At 58.0% G+C, this 19,773-nt stretch overlaps 1 protein-coding gene across 3 annotated transcripts in view; it reads left to right on the forward strand.

The window, feature by feature from the left end:
- The window catches only part of PNPLA7 (patatin like phospholipase domain containing 7), a 57,563-nt gene that overhangs the window by 30,385 nt on the left and 7,405 nt on the right, over positions 1-19,773 (forward strand). For 2 of the 3 annotated variants that reach the window (XM_059142396.1, XM_059142397.1), the window contains 6 exons: positions 3,140-3,209; positions 6,646-6,795; positions 13,580-13,643; positions 13,853-14,021; positions 15,062-15,244; positions 15,852-15,970. In XM_059142396.1, the coding sequence (XP_058998379.1) occupies positions 3,140-3,209; positions 6,646-6,795; positions 13,580-13,643; positions 13,853-14,021; positions 15,062-15,244; positions 15,852-15,970 (755 nt within the window). Of the gene's footprint in view, positions 1-3,139; positions 3,210-6,645; positions 6,796-12,103; positions 12,212-13,579; positions 13,644-13,852; positions 14,022-15,061; positions 15,245-15,851; positions 15,971-19,773 lie in introns of all 3 variants that reach the window. The other variant, XM_059142395.1, reaches the window with a different exon arrangement.

Below are 19,773 nucleotides of genomic sequence, written 5' to 3' on the forward strand. Positions count from 1 at the left end.
CTTCCCAGTGGGAAACCAGGGGCGGGATGTCATTTTGTGAGCCGTTTAGAGCCTTCCCTGGGGACATATCCCCGGGGGCCCCTTGCACTCCAGGAGTCTCGCCCGTGGGCTGCCCAGGCTCCTGGGCACGCAGAGCTGGCCTGGGGAGAGGGACCCCCTTGGAGGACCGCCGTAGTTCCGGTGCCAGCTGGACGGTTCGAAGTCCTTCCTGTCCTCTTCCGTCTGGATGTTTGTGCCCCAGATATGGGCCCTGGGGGCCCCTTGGAGTCCTTCTGATGTGTCCTGTGCGTTTCTGGCCTGGAGCCCCTGGTCCCTTCGGTGGAGCTAGGCCCGTCTGGGGGCCCAGCACAGGGGCCTCCCTTCCCACGCCAGGCCCTCCTGAGCCGCTCGGCAGTGTGAGCAGCCCCTCCGCCAGGACCGCCCTCCCCTGTTCCCCAGTGTTAGCCACCAGGCTGCCACCGCCCCTTACACCCCGTCACTTCCAGCTCCCCAGGACTCTGTACCTGCCAGACACGGCGTGGGGACGGCGCTCTTGGCCTCGGAGCACCCAGCCCGGCCCCAGACTCACTGTCCCGAGAGCCACCGGGGAGAGCCACTCCTGTGCTCCTTCCCTCGGGAGGCAGCGCTCCTGCCCGGCTGTGGCGTGAGGGGTGACCTGGGTTCAAATGGGAGGGCTTGGATCTAAGCCCCGGGAGACCCCCGAGAACAGCAGGACGGTTGGGAAGGTGGCTGGGGCCAGTCTGTGGGCTGGAGCCCCCCAGGAGCTGCGGGGTCCCTGGGAGCCAGGCTAAGCCCGGCCACGGCCTCTCCTGCAGGGCCGTTCCCTGGTGAATCCACAGAGGGATGCTCTTCTCCTGCCCATGGCCCCGGGGTGCGTAGACTTCTCCATGGGCGGCTCCCAGGGGCCCAGGGCCTGTCCTGATACTGGTCTGTCACACGCAGGCTGCTGCGGGGCCCACGGCCTCTCCAAGCAGCCGGCCCCGTGGGCCCTCTCACAAAGGCGCAGGCACTGACCTTGCCCCAACCCCAGGCTTGCTCTGTGCCCTAGAGCAGAGGGGGCCCTGCCAGGGTGCTGTGGCCAGCCAGTGTCCCCCGCCCCTGACCACTGCCCGCTCTATCTGTTCTGGGGATTCATGTCAGTGAGGTAGCACAGATCACAGTATTCTCTGGTGGCTTCTGTTGCTTGCCGTGGTCTCTGAGGCCTGCGTCTCGTGGGTGTGGTCTCTCTCTCTCTCTCTCTCTTTTTTTTTTTTTTTTAAAGATTTTATGTATTTATTGACAGACAGAGATCACAAGTAGGCAGAGGCAGGTAGAGAGAGAGGAGGAAGCAGGCTCCCCACTGTGCAGAGAGCCCGATGCGGGACTCGATCCCAGGACCCTGAGATCATGACCCGAGCCGAAGGCAGAGGCTCAACCCACTGAGCCACACAAGCGCCCCGTGGGTGTGCTCTCTTTACCGCAGAGTGAAACCCTTGCTCACCTGTCGTCCGGACAGGCGTGCGCGCTGTTCCCAGCGTGAGGCTGCCACGGAAAGGCTGCTCTGCATGGTCTGTGGCCGCTTTCCGTCTCCTCAGGGCTGCCTGAGGGTGGCGTGGCAGGGGCAGAGGGGAGACAGACACTGAACTTTTTCAGAAACTGCCGATCATCCCCCAGGGGCTGGTGCCGAGTGACGTCCCAGCCCAGCGCGGCCCAGTCACTGGGCAGCTGTCGTGCGCTCGGACCCCCTTGACATGAGCTGCTGTCGCGGCAGGACGTGCTCATGGGGGGTTGGCCTTCTCCTGACGACTGGAAGTGTTGAGCGCCTTCTTGTGTGCTCATGGGCTTATTTTGAACCTTTTCACTTGATGTAGAATTTTTAAAAATACATTTAATTGTTAAATTATCTCTAATTAGGATCATTATAAATCTGTAATTTTGAGAACTGTATCCCGAGTATGTTTTTGAAGGCTCTGATCCTAGAGATGCAGACTCACATGCTGACGGATTGAGTGCTGTGTTTCGGATCGGCCTGAAATTGTTTCAGATGTGAGCAAACGGAGCTTTCCGGGGTGTGTGTGAAGCAGGTGACTGCAGCCCGGTGACGGGGGTGTGGCCACGGACTCTTCCCTCACCTGTTGTGCACTAAAATTTTCCCTAATAATGTGAGGTTTTCTTATTAGCTCCAGTGAACAGTCTGATGCTAGATTAGTTATAAAAAAAAAAAAAAAACAACCAGACTCCTTTTTAGCTTCTGTTTTGGCCACTCTGCAAACTGCTTTTGGTCTCACATCCTAAAATGAGGACAGTCTCACTTGCCTCCTCCACGGGTGCTTTCACTCCGGCGTCCTGGGGATCAGAGAGGCTCTCCGAGTCAGTCTGCAGGTGCCGCTGGGTACTGGAGCCCAAGGCCTCAGCCTGCTCCCTGCAGTCAGCCCCAGAGCTCCGGGCTGTGGGCCGTCCAGAAGCCAGCCTGACGCTGGGGTCTGGGGGCCGAGTGCAGGAGAAGCAGCCTCCGAATCACCCCATCTGTGCCGCCAGTGTGCTCTCTGACACAATCTAGGTTTTACTGAAGCTGACAGCAGCTTCTCTTCAAAGCGGTGATGCCGAGGGAGGCTGCCCAGACAGTACATCCTCTGTCACCTGTAAGCTCGACCAATCAGAAAATCTAACTCGCTTTGTTTTTATGCAAAAGTATTGAAGTAAACTACAGATATCTTGGCGTTCCAACCTTAAATACTTTGTGACTCTAAATTCAGTATTAATGTGGCTGTGTACTACTTCCTAGATAGGATGTAACACCAGCCCGCATCCTGCCCAGGCCAGGCCCCTTCAGGAGCGCCTGGAAGCCCTTCCTGGCTTGCCTGTAGGGTGGTCGGGGCCGCCCCTGGTGCTTCCCTGCCCTGGAAGTAAAAGGAGACCCTGGCCTGGGCGCCAGGTCACAGGACGTGTGCCCCTCACACCTGCTGGACTCCAGTGGGCTCTCTGTGGTGCAGACCCTCATCCCACAGAGTGGGGCCCACTGCCCAGTGACCAGTCTGCCAACCGCACCACTGCCCTCAGCCCCGAGGGGTTTGCAGACATGGTGGTTTTGAAAACGGGGATCCAAGGTGCTTCTCTTCTTGGTTTCAACGTGCGGTCTCCTTTCCTTCTCTGCCCCCAGGTTGTGACTCGGCTGATTCACCTCTTGGGTGAGAAGATTCTGGGCAGCCTCCAGCAGGGAACTGCGACAGGTGTGTCCTTGGGAGCCCCACCCTCTGGCCCCGAGGCCACACCTGCCCCGTGGCTGCCAGAGGCGGACATGGGCAGTGCGGGAGGGAACCCTGGTCCCTGTTGGACGCGGACTGGAACCGAGCACTGGGGGTGCTTGTGGGCGGCCGTGTCTGCCCCGTGCCGAACCAGTGACACGGTTCTCCAGGCGGGGACTTTGCCTGTCAGCGTATGTGTTCTCTTCTGGTTCTAACTCAGAGAGGGTGCTCTGTGCGATGCTCGCTGGCACCTGGTCCTGGTCCGCGGTGGCGGGAACTACCTGCACCTGCCTTGGCCTATGGTCCCCTCTGCTGGAGCCCCTCATCAGCGTACCTGCCTGGCTGCCCCAAGCCCTGCACCCCTCTGCTTCCCGTCCCGCTTTGTCTCAGCCTCTGACTCATCCTGCCGCTCCCTAGTCAGCTCCTGTGTAGTCTGTGCCCCATGCCGGCTCGGGCACTGTGGGAGGGCAGCCTTGTGTCTCCTGGCAGCGACCTGGACACAGGACTGTGCTTTGTGGAAGGACTGGGCTGGCCAGCGTGCCCAGTGTGACCACAAAGTGTGCGGTGACCGCGAGTCCACTACAGCTCGTCTCGATCGACTGTGTCTGCAAAGACCCATTTCCAAACGAGGTCACACTCTGAGGTCCGCGGTGTACATGAAGGCACGGCTCAACGTGTGCTGTGTCTTCACGGCACCTCTGACCACCTGCATGGTCTGCTCGAAGCGGGTTTCCTGTGGAAAGCACATAGTCAGGTGTTATTTTTATCATCCCGCGTGACAACTTGGTATGTGTTTTTTTAAGATTTTATGTATTTCTTTGAGAGACAGCCAGCACAAGCTGGCGGAGGGTAGGGAGAGGGAGAAGCGGGCTTCCCGCCGAGCAGGGAGCCCGACACGGGGCTCCATCCCAGGACCCTGGGATCCTGACCTGAGCCGAAGGCAGACGCTTCACCCACGGAGCCCCGGGGCCTCCCCGCCTGACTGCTTGTTCAGTCGGTGTGCACACGTCCGTGTTGAGCACGATTACTCCCGAGCTGGGATCCGTGGCTGCCCCTGCGGAGTGTCCTGTCTCCCCCGCCCCGTCGTCGTTCTCCGTCCATCTTCTCTCGAGTTCCCTCAGCCCTTCCGAGTGTCCGTTCGCGGTCTGTGGCGGCTCCAGCGTGCGTCCCGTGGCGCGCTCCGTAGCCGCTGTGGGGTCACAGCTCCCCTCCCTCACCGCGACCCCAGGGTTGTGCTCCGTGAACCCCTCCCACGGCCTGGGAACGGCTGGGGAAGCACGAGAGGAGACTCGGCTGGAAAGGGCCGCTGCCCTTCATTCCGGCGGCCCTTCCTGGCGGTCCGAGGACGCGCCTTTCACAGCCGGGTCTGCTGGCCGCAGACCGTCCGAGCTTCCTTCTCGCAGCCGTCTGCACCTCACCTCTGTCCCCAAGACAAATTTGCCGATGCGTGGCTGGCCCCGGGGAGCGGCTGCCTGTAGCCTCTACGGCTTCTGATGAGAAGCCCCGATGTGGCTGTTCCCACGTCCGTGTCCCTTTCTCGGGCTGCATTGAACACTCTGTCCTTAGTGTGTAGAGACGACACGCTCATCTTCTGGAATCCGTAGATGCATGTCTTTCCGCAGACGTGAGACGTTTCCAGAATTTATTTCCTAAGATACTCCTTCAGTTCTGTCCCCTTTATCCTCCGGAAGTCCAGGGACACAAACGCTAGACCTTCTCTTACTGGTTCTGAGGTCTCGGGGCACCGCCGGCTTTCCCCTTCCCCCAGTGTTGAGATCGCACGCCTTCTCGCAATCTGTCTTCTGTCTCCACCGCAGCGTGCACCTGTGCTACTGGTCATGGCTGCTGTGTCGCCACTGCCTTTTTGTCCTTTTTGTCAGTAATTCCAGATTCTGTGACCTGTTGTCACATTTGTCCGTTGTTGTAGGCGAGGTTTTCCTGGCTTTTGTTATAGCTGCTAATTCTGGATTATACCCTATATTTCAGGCTTGATGTCACAATGTCATGGGACTCTGGTCCTGCCTCTTCTGTTCTAGCCGACTGTCGGTGTGCTCACGCTCCCAGAGCACGTCCTGGCTGTTCGTTAGTAAGGGAGTTAGTTAGACTGTCTCTTAGGATGTTAGTTCGGTTCTCAAGGCCTTCACAGTGTTACCCCGGTCTGCCCTGCCATGTGTTTCTCAGAGCCGCTGTGCGGTCCTGGCTGGTTTCACACGTGGGCCACGTGGAGGCGAGTGAGCCCAGGACTGCTTCCTGGGGTGAGAGAACTGTTTCTGCATCTTCTCCCTGGCATTTCCCTGTGCTGCAGGGCCTGGAGAGTTGGGGGGTTCCAGCCCACGGTGTCTATAGCCTGGCCGCCCTGGGAAAGAGCCCTGGAGGCGGCCCCTGGCCCAGGGTGGGGGGCGGGAGAGCCTGCCTGGCTATAGCGGGAGAGGGGCAGGGTCACTGTGGCCTTGGCGGCCTTGGTGGCCATGGTGGAGTGCTTCCCAGGAGTGGAGGCCCCAGCCCTCCCTCTGAGCCGCCTTGGGACTGCGGGCAGCAGTCGGGGGGCGTGTGCCTGCCCCGCCTCCCTCTTGGCCAGAACCAGAGCTCCCAGTGCTCCGGCAAAGGCTGAGAGAGCCATGCGGAGCTGGCAGGAGAGTCCCCTTTGCTTCTGCCTCAGATGGAGGGTCCTGACATCACAGGTCGCTAGAAAAGACAGGAGGGAGCCAGGAAGAGAGCCCTCGGTGTGTCCAGGCTGCAGGAGACCAGGGTCTGTTTGGGGTGTGGCCGGCAGGAGGGTGAGGCTGACCCCCCCAGCCACCTCCGTGAAAACAGGTGCTGCTGGCCCAGAAATGACCATGGTTGGAAATAAACTTCCAGGGACCCTCTGATGGGTGACCTTGTGGGTCAACGGGTCTGTGGTTCCTTCCCTGTGCGTGGGGGCTCCAGGGCTTCACAGAGCTTCCTGGGTCCCGCCCAGAGGACGGAGACTCTGTGCTTCCAGGGACAGGGGCTCTTACCGCACTGGCTTGTCGCTTCGAGCTTCAGGCTGCCGTCCCTCATAGGTCGCACTTACTGGTTCTAGAGCCCATGGAGGAAACACCGTAGGTGGCCTCACCTGGCAGAGCACTTGAACTCTCCGAGGTTTCTCTGGGTCACAGGGTCTTTTCCTCGCGCTGTGCCTTCCTCATCCGTGAGGCCTGAGTCCCGGAGTGCGTGAAAGGCAGGGCGCTCACAGTGTGGCCGCTGCTTCAGCAGGAAAGGCAGGCTGGTGGCGGGGGGGGGGGGGGGGGGCAGGCGCAAGACACTTGGATTAGGGACGCCAGGAGCAAACCCTGGAGCCTTTTCCTCTCTCCCAGGCCCTTGTACCCTGGGGCATCAGGAGATACTGTGCGGTGCCAGCCCAGCCCCTTAGGCCAACACGCGACCCTGTGCTCCGCAGGTCACCAGTTTGGGCTACACGCCGCCGGCAGCAAGTGGGACTCCGGGAACCCCGCCAGCAACCTCTCCACGGTGGCTGTCATGCCTGTGTCAGAGGACGTGCCCCTCACCACCTTCGCCCTGGAGCTCAAGCACGCCCTCAGCGCCATTGGTAAGTCCTGCCCGAGGCCAGCTGGGTCCTCTGGAGCCTTCCCCCTCTCGCCTGGTGGTCCCTCTGGTTCTTCTGCAGGTGCGCCAGAGTCCTTCACAGCTGGCCCTTGTGGGTGCTGGGGACAGGGCTGCCACGGGAGCAGGAGAGCATCCGCCCGGCATCTCCTGACAGTCCTGATGCTGGGCATGGTCTTGTGGGCCGAGGGCTGTCCCTCCTGCACCTGTGGCTCAGGGAGCCTCCTACCCGGAGGGGACAGTGCGGTGGCTGCAGGAGCTGGCTGACCATGTGGAAAATGCCCTTGGTTGGGCTCAGGGAGCTTGGGTAGTATTTCCGAATTCCTGACAGCTGTTAAACTTTGCAGTTCAACAAGGAATTGAAATTTTGAGAACTTTTAGAAATTCCCCAAATCGTGAAGTGTTCTGTATTCCTTTTTTTTTTTTTTAAGTTTTATTTATTTGAGAGAGAGTGAGTGAGCAAGGGGGCAGAGGGAGAGAGAGAGAATCTCAACTCCGTGCTGAGCAGGGAGCCCGACACGAGGCTTGATCCCCCCCACCCTGAGATCTTGACCTGCGCCGAAGTCAAGAGTCGGACGCTCAACTGATGGGGCCAGCACGAGCCCCGAGGCGCTTTGCGGTCTCAGTCCTTGATGAGTCCTTCTAGAACTGCGAGGGACGGTAACGGCAGTCCGTCCGTCGTCTGTGAGGCAGGTATACTGGGGATTCCAGCGCTCGTCTTTTGGAAATGTGGCGTGATCATAAACCCAGTGAGTGTTCTGTTCCCGTCGTGAAACAGCGTGAGAAAGGTGTATATTTTCACAGTTTCTACTGACGTAGACATTCGGTAATAGAAAGCATTAAATAAAGACCAAATAAAAATGACTTATGAAATTGGAAGATACTGCTGTAGGTCCTTAAAATGTATTCTGAAAACGAAATTCTGCAACACAGAAGGCGTGGCTGTCCGTCTTGATCTTTGCCTCGTAACAGCCGCACCCGAAGCAGGGCTCGTGCTCCTCTCCTGTGGGTGTCCCTCATGCCATCCGGGGCCGACAGCGTGTCTCTGAGGCCTGCAGCAGAGATGTGTCACTTTCATAAAAGTTTATTCTGTTTAAAAAAAAAAAATACTTTAGGGGCATCTGGATGGCTCAGTGGGTTAAGCCACTGCCTTCGGCTCAGGTCGTGATCTCAGGGTCCTGGGATGGAGTCCCGCATCGGGCTCTCTGCTCAGTGGGGAGCCTGCTTCCTCCTCTCTCTCTGCCTGCCTCTCTACCTGCTTGTGATCTCTGTCTGTCAGATAAATAAATAAAATCTTTTAAAAAAACCCCAAAACTTTATTTTGTAGTAATTACAGATTCACAGGAAGTTACAAAAACAGTAAAGAGAGGATCGTGTTCCTTCCCCCTGGTTAAGCTACTGCAGCACACTGTCGAGGTCAAGAGGGTCACTGGTGCGTCTGCAGAGGTCCCCAGGGTCAGTGGTGCTCTGTGCCATGGTGACTGCTGGGGAGGTTCCTGCCACCGCGACCAGGCGCAGCGCCCCGCTGCCCCTCTGGCAACCCTAACCCTGTTCTCCTGGGTTGTCTGGTTCTGAGGGCGCCCTGAGAACAGGGTCCTGCGTGGTGACCCTGCAGACAGGTTCACTCGGCTCAGATGACACCCGTGTCCGTCACGTGCTCCCCCTCCACTGTGGGCTGACGGTCCGGACACACCTGGTTTCTTGAACCTCTCACCTGTGGACGGGCATTCAGCTTTCTTTGCTTTGGGGCTTTTATGAACGAGACTCTGTGACTCTCTGGGCAAGGGTTCCGTGTGCACGTGCAGGCACAGGGTGTGTGTGGTCGCGTGCCTGCCGTCCTTGTGGGGGATCACCCCCTGCACGCTCCCGCCAGCACCGCGCCGCCCCCCTGCGCCTCCCTGTCCCCCTGGCCCTTGGACCTGTCGCTGTCTGCGGTTAGTTGGAGGAGGTGCCACACCCATCGTGGCCCCGGTGTGGGCCTCGAACTCCCAACGCGGAGATCAGGACCTGAGCCGCAGCCGAGAGGCGGGCGCCCGTTCCTGCCGTCGTGGCGGGAGGGCAGTGAAGGCACGTCGCGGCTCCAGCGGCGTCTCGGTGGCGGCCGGAGCGGAATGTCTCCTGTCCTTTCCGCCGTCTGAGCGTCTGCTCTGGCGTTTCTCTGTTTCTGACTGGGTTCTTCGTTTTCTTACGCTGAGGTTTGAGAAGCCTCGCCCCGAGCGGACACGGGCTCTTGGCTGGGCTGGGGGTGCCGCGGCCCCCGCGCTGCCCTGAGGCTTCCGCGGGGCTGACCGCACGCCGCGGTCGTGTCCAGCTGGCCCTGGTGTCCTCCTACCTCCTTTTAGCTCCTTTTCCCTTTTCAGGAGCGTTTCTAAAAACCCGGCGCCCAGCCCTGGGGCCTCGATTTTCTCCCATGTTTTCTCAAAAGGCCTGAAGTTCTATGTTTATTTTTTTTAAGATTTATTTGTGTATTTGAGAGAAGGTGCGTGCGTGTGGCGGTGAGCAGAGACAAGGCTCCACATCCACACGACCCTGTGGTCCTGACATCAGAGAGTCGGACACTTAACCAATGGAGCCGCCCCGGGAACCCCCTGAAGTTCCTCATTTAACTTAGTTATCTGTTTGGAGGCTCATTTTTGTAAAAGGTTTGAAGTTTAGTAGAGATTTATTTTTTTGCTTACAAATACTCAGTTTTCCTGCTATCATTAATGAGGAGCCACCCCTCTCCCACCGAGTGGCGCTGGCACCCGCCGGGAACTAGTTTCCATGGCCGCGGGCTGTTTCTGGGCCCTGCTCTCCGCGGGCTGTTTCTGGGCCCTGCTCTCCGCGCGTCCGTCTCCAGGCCAGCGCCGCACTGTGCTGACTGCGAGCGCCGTGGCAGGTCCAGAGTCAGGAAGTGGGAGGCCTCGGGCTCCGTACCTCTGCAGGCTGGTTCTGAGTGCTCAGGGTCCCCGAGATCCGCAGGGATTTCACGACCGGTTTTTCTCCATCTCTAAAAACGGCACTGGGACTCCGACAGGGGTCGTGCGGACTCCGCGGTTCAGCCCCGGTGCGCGGGCACTTTGGCGACATTCGGTCTTCCAGCCCGTGAGCGCGGGACGTGTTTCCATGCACTCTCTTCTTTCGTCTCTTTCAGCGACGTTTCGTGGCTTTCGGTGAGCAAGTCTCTGTCTCCTTGGTTACGTTTATTCCTTATGTTTTGCTCTTCTTGATGCTATTATAAGTTACTTTTCTTAACCTCTTTTTTTCCTGATGGTTTATTGCCCGTGTATAGGAACATAACCGACTTCTGTGTCATGTTTATGTCCTACAACTTCATTTATTACTCGTGCCAGTTTTTGGTGGACCTTTTGGGTTTCCTTACATGTAAGATTGTATCATCTCCAAGCACAGATGCTACTTTTCCCTTTATAGTCTGACACCTTTTGCATCTCTTTTCTTTGCCTAAGTGCTCTGGCTGGACTTGCAGCACGCTGTCGGACAGAAGTGGCGAGGGCAGCGTCCTCACCTTGTTCCTGATCATCTGGGAGAATTCTTGGTCCCGCGGCACCGACCGTGATGTCTGCTCGGGTGCTCGTGTGTGGCCTTTAATAGATGGAGGAACTTTCTTCCTAGTAATAGTTGGTGGGTGTTTTTTTTAAGGTTTTGTTTTTTAAATAACCTCTACACCCCACGTAGGATTCGAACTCACAACCCCAAGATGAAGGGTCACTGCTGCACTGATGGAGCCACTGGGCACCCTCCATTTTGTGTCTGTCACATCCGTAATGTCCCACCGTCGTTTCTGATTTTAATGGTTTGAGTCTTCTCTCTTTATTCTTTATTCATCTAGTTTTGTTGATTTTTTCAAAGAACCAACTTTTGTTTTCATTGATTTTTTCTATCATTTTTCTGTTCTCCGTTTTATTTATCTCTGTTCTAATCCAGATTATTTCCTTCCTTCTGTTTGCTCCGGGTCTAGTTGCTGTTCTTTTCCTACTTACCCAAGGTATAAAATTCGGTGCTTCGCAAAAAACTTCAAGTCTTAGCAAACCAAAGACCTGGATGCACCGTGAGTGTGTGTTACTCAATGAGAGAAGCCAGTCTGTGGTTCCCGCTCTCTGGTGCTCTGGAAAAGGCAGAGCTGTGGACATGGTGCAAAGATGACACTTGCCTGCGGCCAGGGGACCTGAGGCATGGAAGCAGGGTGTGTGGAGGACTTGTGGGGCAGTGAAAATAGTCGTGTGATAGCACAGTGGTGGACAGGTGTCATTCCGCGTCTGTCCAGACCCAGACAGGGTACAAGAGAAAGGACCCTGACAGGCAGCCTGACTTCTGTTCATCCTGATGCGTCAGCACTGGCTCGTGGACTGTGACAACGGACCGGCTTCCTGCAGGATGCTAGTAATGGGGAGGTAGGGAAGAGGGGTGCGTGCGGGAACTCTGTGTACTTTCTGCTCAGTTTGTCCCTAGACCTAAGTACATTTAAAAAAAATAAAGTCTATAAATGGTTTAAAGAAAGAAAGAAAGCTGGGTCCCTGATTTGAGATCTTTCTTCTTTCTTTGAAGCACATGGGTAGCTCTGGACTCCTCTCCACAGCCGGTGGCTCCCTCCCTGCGTTTGGGATGCTGTGCTTCTCTTTCCCTTGGTGTCCAGACTACTTCTTTGATCTGTGGGTAGTTCAGGAGGGTGTCATTTAATTTCCACACATTTGTGAATCTTCTGGTTCTCCTGTTACTGATTTCTGGTTTCATACCATTGTGGCCAGAAAATGATACTTTGTATGGTTTCACTTTTAAGTTTATTAAGACTGGCTTTGTGGCCCAACATACAGTCTGTCCTAGAGAATGCCTTGGGTTATGTTGTTATTGTTGAAGTTCCCTGCCCGTCGTGGGGCTCAGACTCACGACCCCAGCACAAGGTGTCGCGCGCTCCCCAGGCAGAGCCAGCCAGGCGTCCCTGGATGAAGTCGCTGGGGAAGTGTGTGGTGCGCTGTTCTGGGGGGCAGTCTCGTCTCTGTGTGTTGTGGTACGTGTGTGGTGGCCTCTCCCTGCGGCTTCAGTTTCTGTCTGCCAGTGACCGAGACGTTGGTTGCCCAGCATGGGTCGGGTGGCCATCTTCTCCTTGGTGGTGGCATGGTTCTTTATGTGACCCGGACATAGTCCCTTGTTTGCGTGCCAAGACTGCACATATCTGTCTCTGTGGTTTGATTTTTTATTCTAATGATGTCCTTTGAAAACAGAAGCTCTTAACTCTAATTCAGGCCAGTTTATCAACTGTTTTCTTCCGTCATTACTGCTTTTGCGTTTTCCTGAAGGAACTGCGCACTGCCCCAAGTATGAAGATGTTCTTCTAAACTCTCCGCGGTGTTGCTGTTCCTGTTCAGTTTACAGTCCATGGGGATGGCTTCTGGGGATGATGGGAGGTAGGACTCAAGATTCACTTTGTCCGCGGGGATGTTCAGCGACTCAGATGCGCCTTTCGGGAGACTGAACTTGGCCCACTGCTGTGCTGACGCATTTGCCGAAGCCCAGTCCCCGTGCTTATGTAGGTTGCTTTCCCTCATGGGGGAAGATTCTAGGCTGATATCAAGCCATTCTCTTCCAGCACTTGGGGGTGGTGGTCCATTTTCTCAGCTTCCAGTGTTTGGGAAGGAGGCAGTCTGGCAGCCAGGCCAGAGCAGGCTGGAGCAGCAGCCTGGCCAGATCCCCACGTCAGCTGTGCCCCACGGACCCACAGACGCAAGTGTGGGGGAGCCGTCCTGTTTCTCCTCCCTGCCCTGATCCTGCCTGCCACCTGGCCTTCAGCAGAGCCCTGCTAGGGACAGGATTGGTCACCACAGGAGCTGGAGCCCACCTTTGCTGGCTCCACACTTCCCTAAGGGGTCCCTCAGGGCCCCCCTGAGTCTAGGCAGGGGTACCTACATGGGAGACACATGCCAGCGGGCAGGGAGAGCCCAGCCTGGGGTCCCTGGAGGGTCTCAGGGCTGGGCTCCTTGGTGTTCCTGCAGCCAGACACAGCCTGCCAGTCCCATCGCATCCCATATGACGTCCCACAGAGGTGGGCAAGACACATCACTGTGGTGCCCAACAGGGCCCGTGATGCAGCCCAGCCCTAAGAGATTTCCCTCCCTCTGTAGGAGCCCTGCAGATGACCAACCGAGCTTGTAGCCAGGAGTGCAGGTCCCAGCAGGACGAGCCCCCTCACCGCAGTCCGTGGGAGGAGTGGCTTCCCTGCTACTTAAGTCTGAGGCACCTGTGCGTTTGCGCTGGTTGCACCAGGTACACCTATTCTGTGTGCCTCTAGGAAAGCAGATGCTGCCAGTTAAAATACAGGCAACGATTTCTCATGTCTCCACTTTTCACTGAAGCTCTTGGAGAGCTCTGTACAAGTGTAGGGGTAAAAAGGAGGCGCTCAGGACTTCTGGGTCCTCTCCAGCCCAGGGTTGTGGGTGCATCCCTGGGGACCTATCTACTGATAATGGTGCTGGTGCTCCTGGCTGGGCAGGCCCTGGCACCTGCGTCCATGTGGGCATCATCAGACACAGGGGATGTGAAAAGATGTGCATCTCCACATGGCTGAATACGCCAGTACACGTGTTGGCTCCAGCCAGCCCTGCTCCCGGGGTCTGGGCCCCCAGCACACACACAGTCTCAGTGTTGCAAAGATCTGAATGCTTTCTGTGCAGCCAGGAGACTGAGGGTCAGAGAGCCCGATCTGGAGGCCCTGGGGCTGCTGGTCCTGGGAGGTGGGCTGCCAGGGCAGTTTTCTGTAGTTTGGGTTTGTGTTTCAGGCCCCGTCCTGCTGTTGGCCAGTGACAACGTAAAACAGCGCCTCGGCTCTGCTGCCCTGGACAGGTGCGCCAGCCCTTGTGTGGGACAGCTTCCGGCTCCCTGGGGGTCCAAGCACAGCCTTGAGCTGCACCTTCCACGCCCGCGCGCACCCCACCTTCTGTGTTCCCCTAGCCCCCTGGAGTCTGTGGGCCCTCCTGCCCTGTCTGCAGCACCGGTGCCTGCTCACCCCGTCTGTGCTCTGGCATCGGTGTCCCTCCACGCCTGTCTTCCAGTATCCATGAGTACCGGCTGTCCAGCTGGCTGGGGCAGCAGGAGGACATCCACCGGATCGTGCTGTACCAGGCGGACAGCACGCTCACACCGTGGACCCAGCGCTGCATCCGGCAGGCTGACTGCATCCTCATCGTGGGCCTGGGCGAGCAGGAGCCCTCGGTGGGCGAGGTGAGCTGGCGGGCGGGGGCGGGGCCTGCGGGGCGGGGCCTTGGGGAGCGGCTGGCAGTGCCTCCCGCGAGGCAGGGCTGCGGGCTGGGCAGGTCCTGGTCAGCTGCTCTCTTCACGCCCCTCTGTTTCTCTGTCTTTTCCTTCCAATGAAATATTTCGAGAACTCAGGAAAAGACAGATGATAAAAGCCGACACCCGCAGCTCTGGCCTGCATGTTTTGGAAACATTTTGCTGCATTGACCTCTGGTGGTTTTAGCACAAAGCAGGGCAGCTGCCCTGAAGTGGCCCTGGGGGGCCTCTTGTGAAGTGGCGCCTTTCCTGTTCCACTATGAATGTGTTCAGCGCTGGTTTTCAGGTCTAAATTTGATAAAAATCGTGTCCTATTTTATATCACTTTGAAGGGTCCTTTTTTCTCAACACTTAGGTGTTTAAGCTTTATCCATATTGTTTCCCTCATTTTTATGACTGTTGAGTCGCCTCTCTGTGAGCACCCGCCATCTGTCTGTTCTCCGCTGTGAGGCGACATCGCCGGCCCACTTTGTCTCTAGCTTCAAGGCTGTGGGGTGTCGGCTCCTTCCATGCGCACCGCGCTCCCCGGCTCCTTCCTCTCTGACCCTGGGGCAGCTAAAATTGCCCGACTCCGAAGCAGGTTCCTCTTCTGCAGGCAGAGCTGCAAGGGAGCGTGCCTCAGTGAAGTGACCTTCACTGAGAAGGTCACAGTGTGTGCCCACGAGGTGCTGTGAGAGCCACGGACGGGGAGGAGGCCCTCCTCTCCTGGCCACTCTCACCCAGCCCAGCGTGAAGCAGTCACGTGGCCAGGCAGACCCCTGGGTCACAGCTCTGACCGCCAAAGGGCAGAGCACAGCACAGCCGAGCTGGCTCCCAGGACCGGGCTGCCACCTGCCAAGGCCCTGCCCGAGACCCTCCTGCCTGTGGGGGCGGGTCCATCGGGCAGGGGCTGGAGTGGGGGCCTCCGTGACAGCCCACCTCTGGCGGTCAGCTGCGTCCTGCCCGCGTCCTCAGGCTGTGCTGTCCTGCAGCTGGAGCGGATGCTGGAGAGCACGGCCATGCGTGCCCAGAAGCAGCTGATCCTGCTGCACCGGGAGGACGGGCCGGCACCCTCGCGCACCGTCGAGTGGCTGAACATGCGTAGCTGGTGCTCCGGCCACCTGCACCTCTGCTGCCCTCGCCGCGTCTTCTCCAGGAGAAGCCTGCCCAAGCTGGTGAGGTCTGGGCGGTGGGCCGGCCCCACGGGAATGCCTGGCCCCAGAGCAGCCTTCCTGACTTGCTTTGTGATGGAGGAGTGCCGTTCCTTCCGGTTCCCTCTTTGGGTCCCTGTAGTCTGAGCTCCCCGGGCCACTGATGAGGCTGGCTCGCCTCTCTGTGTGCTCACGTTTTCCTTAGCTTGACTTCTGGGGGCCGTACCTAGGAGAGGGATGTGGCCCCCGTCCGTCAGCAGGCGTCTGTCTCTGGGGCCGCAGAGGGGAGGCATGCTGGCACGCACGTACCTCCACAGGAAGGCAGCGGGAGGTCACCAGAGCCCGCCAAGGGGCAGGAGGAGAACCTTCTCAGCCCTGGGGGCTTGGGGCCTGGGCGCCCCAGAGGCTGCCCACATGCCACAACCTGCCTGGCCCCACGACTCAGTGGACAGTGTCCTCACAGTCCTTGCCCAGCGCAGCCTCCATCTGGGGGACTCGGGGAGGGGGGCGCGGCGCTCGGTGGTCTCCTGCTGGGCCCTGGAAATGGCTTTGGGTCTGGAGTAGAGGAAACCGCGCTGGTCAGGCCACAGTGTGTGGGACTTGGCGCAGCTCTCCCTGGCCTCTCTCTCAGGTGGAAATGTACCAGCGAGTCTTCCAGAGGCCCCCAGACCGGCACTCGGACTTCTCCCGCCTGGCTCGGGTGCTGACCGGCAACGCCATTGCCTTGGTGCTTGGGGGAGGGGGGGCAAGGTGAGTCCCCACGTGCGGCCAGGGTGTGTGCGTGCGCGCGCTGATGAGGGCGCTGAGCTCGGCCCTGCAGGTCAGCCCCACACACGACCAGGCATGTCTCCGCACCTGGCTCCGCCTTGCCAAGCAGTGCTTCCCGCAGGCTCTCCCAGGTTGACGGTTGCCAGTAGAGTAGAAGATTCCTATCTTGTTCTAACAGTCTTTGCTGGCAATGTCTGCTTGTCTGTTAGCCGTCCGTGCCTCCTCTGAAAACTCTGTTCTTACTGTTGGCTCCGGGTGAGTGTCTCTCCGTTTTAATGCACACTTCCTAGACCGCTGGTTTCATCTGCTCGCAACCCTAGCGCGGCTTCCTCGAGTTCTGTGGGCTCATGAGTTCTGAACTGACGGCTGCTCCCTGTCTGTCACTCTGGCCCTCGCCGCCTTTCCCCTGAGCTTGAAGCGGGATCTGCTCCTGGAGCAGACGTGGAGCCCGGGGCCGCCATCAAGAGGTGCAGTGAGGCCCAGGCCTTCTGCTGGCAAACCAGATGCTCACGGAAGGGCAGAGCAGCGCCTGCCACACCCGTGCTGGGCCCCTGCCCCTCGGAGGAGGGGGGAGAGCAAGGGGCCCCCGGCCTGAGCGCTGGGCTGAGGGGCGCATGTGTAATGGAGATTAAGTTTAGTCAAAATAATACTTAGTTTAAAAGCCCTGTGGCCGTTCCCTGAGGCAGTCCTCTGCCTGCCTAGCCCTGACGGCGTGTCCAGAGGGTCCCCGAGACTGACCCGCGTGGTGTTGGCTGTCCGCTCGTCTGCGTCTCCAGATGGCGCTCCTATTTTGTGTGTTCGGGTTTTGTTCCGTTCTTCTGTCCTTCATCGACCTGTCACCTGCCGCCCAGCTCCCCATCACGGCTCGTCCATCTGTCCGCCCATCCGTCTGTCCTCCGTCCTCTGTCTTCTGTCAGTCCCTCTCCCTGCTCACCACTCCCAGTTCCAGTATGGTTCCCACACTGGTCCCGCTGGCTGTCCTGTGTCTCTTAGTGGGACAACGTGGCATGCGTCCTTGCATGGGGGTGGCCGTACGTCCTTCCTCGTAGCTGCTGTGGGCTGGGTGTCCCGGACGGCTGCCCAGGCTGCCCCGGAGCACCGCCTCCTTTCAGTGCGCTCGCCGCCCTCCCGGACGGCCTCTGCGTCTCCGAGTGTGGGAGCCACACCCCCCAGGCCTCCCGCCACCTCTGGGCTCTGCGGGTTGCTTTCCAGTCCGGCCGATGGGACGTGGTCTTGGAGTCTTGCTCACTGTCGTCCTGGGACCTGCCTTTGTCCCGCTCGCGTTCGGCTCTTTTTCTCAATTCCCGGCTCCCCCCCACCGACATGTGTCTGGTTTGGGTCGCATTCCTGCTCTACGCCTTTCCTCGAGAGAAGGAGGAAAAGTTTGAAAAGGCTGCGTAGCCGAAAATGTCTTCAGGGATGATTTGGGTCTGGCATCCAGGCTGGAAGTGATTCTCCGGGACGCTGCCATTGCCCTGTGAGCTTCCAGTGTCGCTGCCGGGACGCCCAGTGCCGCTGCATTCGTGAGGCCTGTTTTCTCTGAGAGCTGTGGGGGGTCTCGTAGTTCCTGTCCCTGCGGGGACTTGGCCATGTGCCTTGGGAGCCGTCTATCCATCCACTACCCTGGGTGGGCTCAGGGGCCCTTCCACATTTGGAAATCATGACCTTTGGCCCTGAGGAATGTTCTGTGTGTTCGCCCACGCGGGCTCTGTCCTCTGCTCCTGGCGCTTCTGGCGCTCGGTCAGGCACCCGAGATGGGCCCCCAACCCTCCTGTCTTTCATCTCCCTTGTTGTCCATCTGTCTTTTTGGTCTGCTTTCCAGGTGATTTTTCTCAAATAGATCTTCTGCCAAAATATTTCTAATCCCCGGGGCCCCTGGGTGGCCCAGTTGGTTAAGCGTCTGCCTTCAGCTCAGGTCGTGATTCTAGAGTCTCAGGATCAAGTCCCACATGGGGCTCGCTGCTCGGCGGAGCGTCTGCTTCTGCCTCTGCCTGCCGCTCCCCTCTGCTTGTGCGTGCACTTTCTCTGTCAAATCAATAAACAAAATCTTTTTTAAAAACCTTCAAAAAACATTTCTCCTGCCTGAGTGCTCTTCTGTGGTGTCTTCTCTGTCCCCCAAGCGCAGTGCTGACGCGCTCCGAGGATATTCACGCAGCCGTCTCCCTGGCCTCACCTTCCCGCTCCGGGCAGGCTCACGGGTGGCTTTGCTCGCTCAGCCCTCGGAGCGCAAGGCCACATCAGCGGTCCTGTCCTGCGGGGCGCGGTGCACGGTCTGCCACACTGCTCGCCCCGGTCCCCACCGTGGTCACCTGAGGGATTGAGGGGGAACGGCTGTGACTTCTCGCAGAAATCTTCCCGCACGTTCCGCGCTCTCCTCTCCCGCTTGCGGGGTTCCGGGCTCTGCGTACGCTCCGCGCCCCCTCCAGCGACGTCCGGCGTCCACGCTCCCACACTTTGCCAGCCCTCAGTGTCATCCGGACTTCGAACTGTCACACGCGCTGGCGGGGCTCTTCCTGGGGACGAGTGAGCTCCCGTGCCTGCCGCGGCCACTCCTGTCCCTTGGTTTGTTTCATAGCATTTGCCTCCCTCTTGTGCGTCTCCCTGGTGGCCTGTCTTTGTTACTGATTCAGGGGACTCGTTCATGGAGTCGGAACTCAAGTGTTCTGCCGGGTATGTTTGTTGTTAACGTTGTCAGCCTTTGACTTCTCGTTTTCCCAGTGGTGTTTCTTTGATGAACAGGTTTTAATGTCGATGTGTATGAGCTGCCGGAGTGAGCCCAGTTTTTAGTTTTGCTGAGGTGTGGTTTTCCATTTTGACGGTGATTGTTTCTGGTGTTCTGAGCGCCCTTGCCTGCCCCAAGGTCACAGAGGCATGCTGTCCTCCTCCGGGAGCTCTGTGTGTCCGGCTTGTACGGGTCTGTGGCCCAACTGCTGTTGCCTCGTGGCAGCCGAAGCTGTTTTGTAGCCGGTAAAGGCCTCCCGGCCCCTGAGGTCACTGTGTCACCCGCATGGCTCTGTTGTGTGTGTGTGTTTTAGGACATACGGTCTCGACAGCCTTTTGGTAAACCTTGACTTCAGGCCCTGCACATCCTTCTGTTTTGTTTTTTGTTTTTTTTTTTTTTTTTCAAAATTGTCTTTGGCTGCTCAGGTGCTGGCACACACAGGAAAGTGTCTTAAGGGCTCCTTCCTCCTGGGGTGAATGTCATACTTTGAATTTCAGGTTCGCAGTGTCGTCGTCAGGGCGCAGAAACACACAGCAGATATGTGTACCTCGCTGCTGCGTCTTACAGCCTTGCTAAATTCATGAGTTCTAGTGACTTTGGTATAGGCTTTTTTTTTTTTTTTTTTACATTTCCTGTATACGTTATATCTTTTGAGAATCAAGGCAGTTTTTCTCTTTCTTTCTGGATTATGTTTATGTCTTTTGTTTCTTCTTCTTCCTGCCTTGTTGCCATGGAGGGAGAGCACTAGCTCCTGTCTCGAGTGTGGTCTTGCCGCAGGCTGGGAGTCGGACGGAAGAAGTGCCCATCCTTAGCCTCTTGCGGAGGGTGCGGCGTGAAGGGGTGCTTTGGTGTCTGTTAAAGTGCTGAACTACACTGATGTTTCAACAGAAACTAACACTTTACTCTGGGGAGAGACTCACTTGCCCAGGATGCGCCGTCCTCTTTAAACCCTGCTGGCCTCCCTGTGAGTCTGGGTGCGCTTGTCCTTTCTTGAGGCGTGTGTGGGTTTGTTTGCTGGCTTCAGAATTGAGTTGGGAAGTGCTGCTGCTTTTCCTATTTTCTG

This window comes from Mustela lutreola, chromosome 12 (genome assembly GCF_030435805.1).
Source record: "Mustela lutreola isolate mMusLut2 chromosome 12, mMusLut2.pri, whole genome shotgun sequence".
Classification (NCBI taxonomy): domain Eukaryota; kingdom Metazoa; phylum Chordata; class Mammalia; order Carnivora; family Mustelidae; genus Mustela; species Mustela lutreola.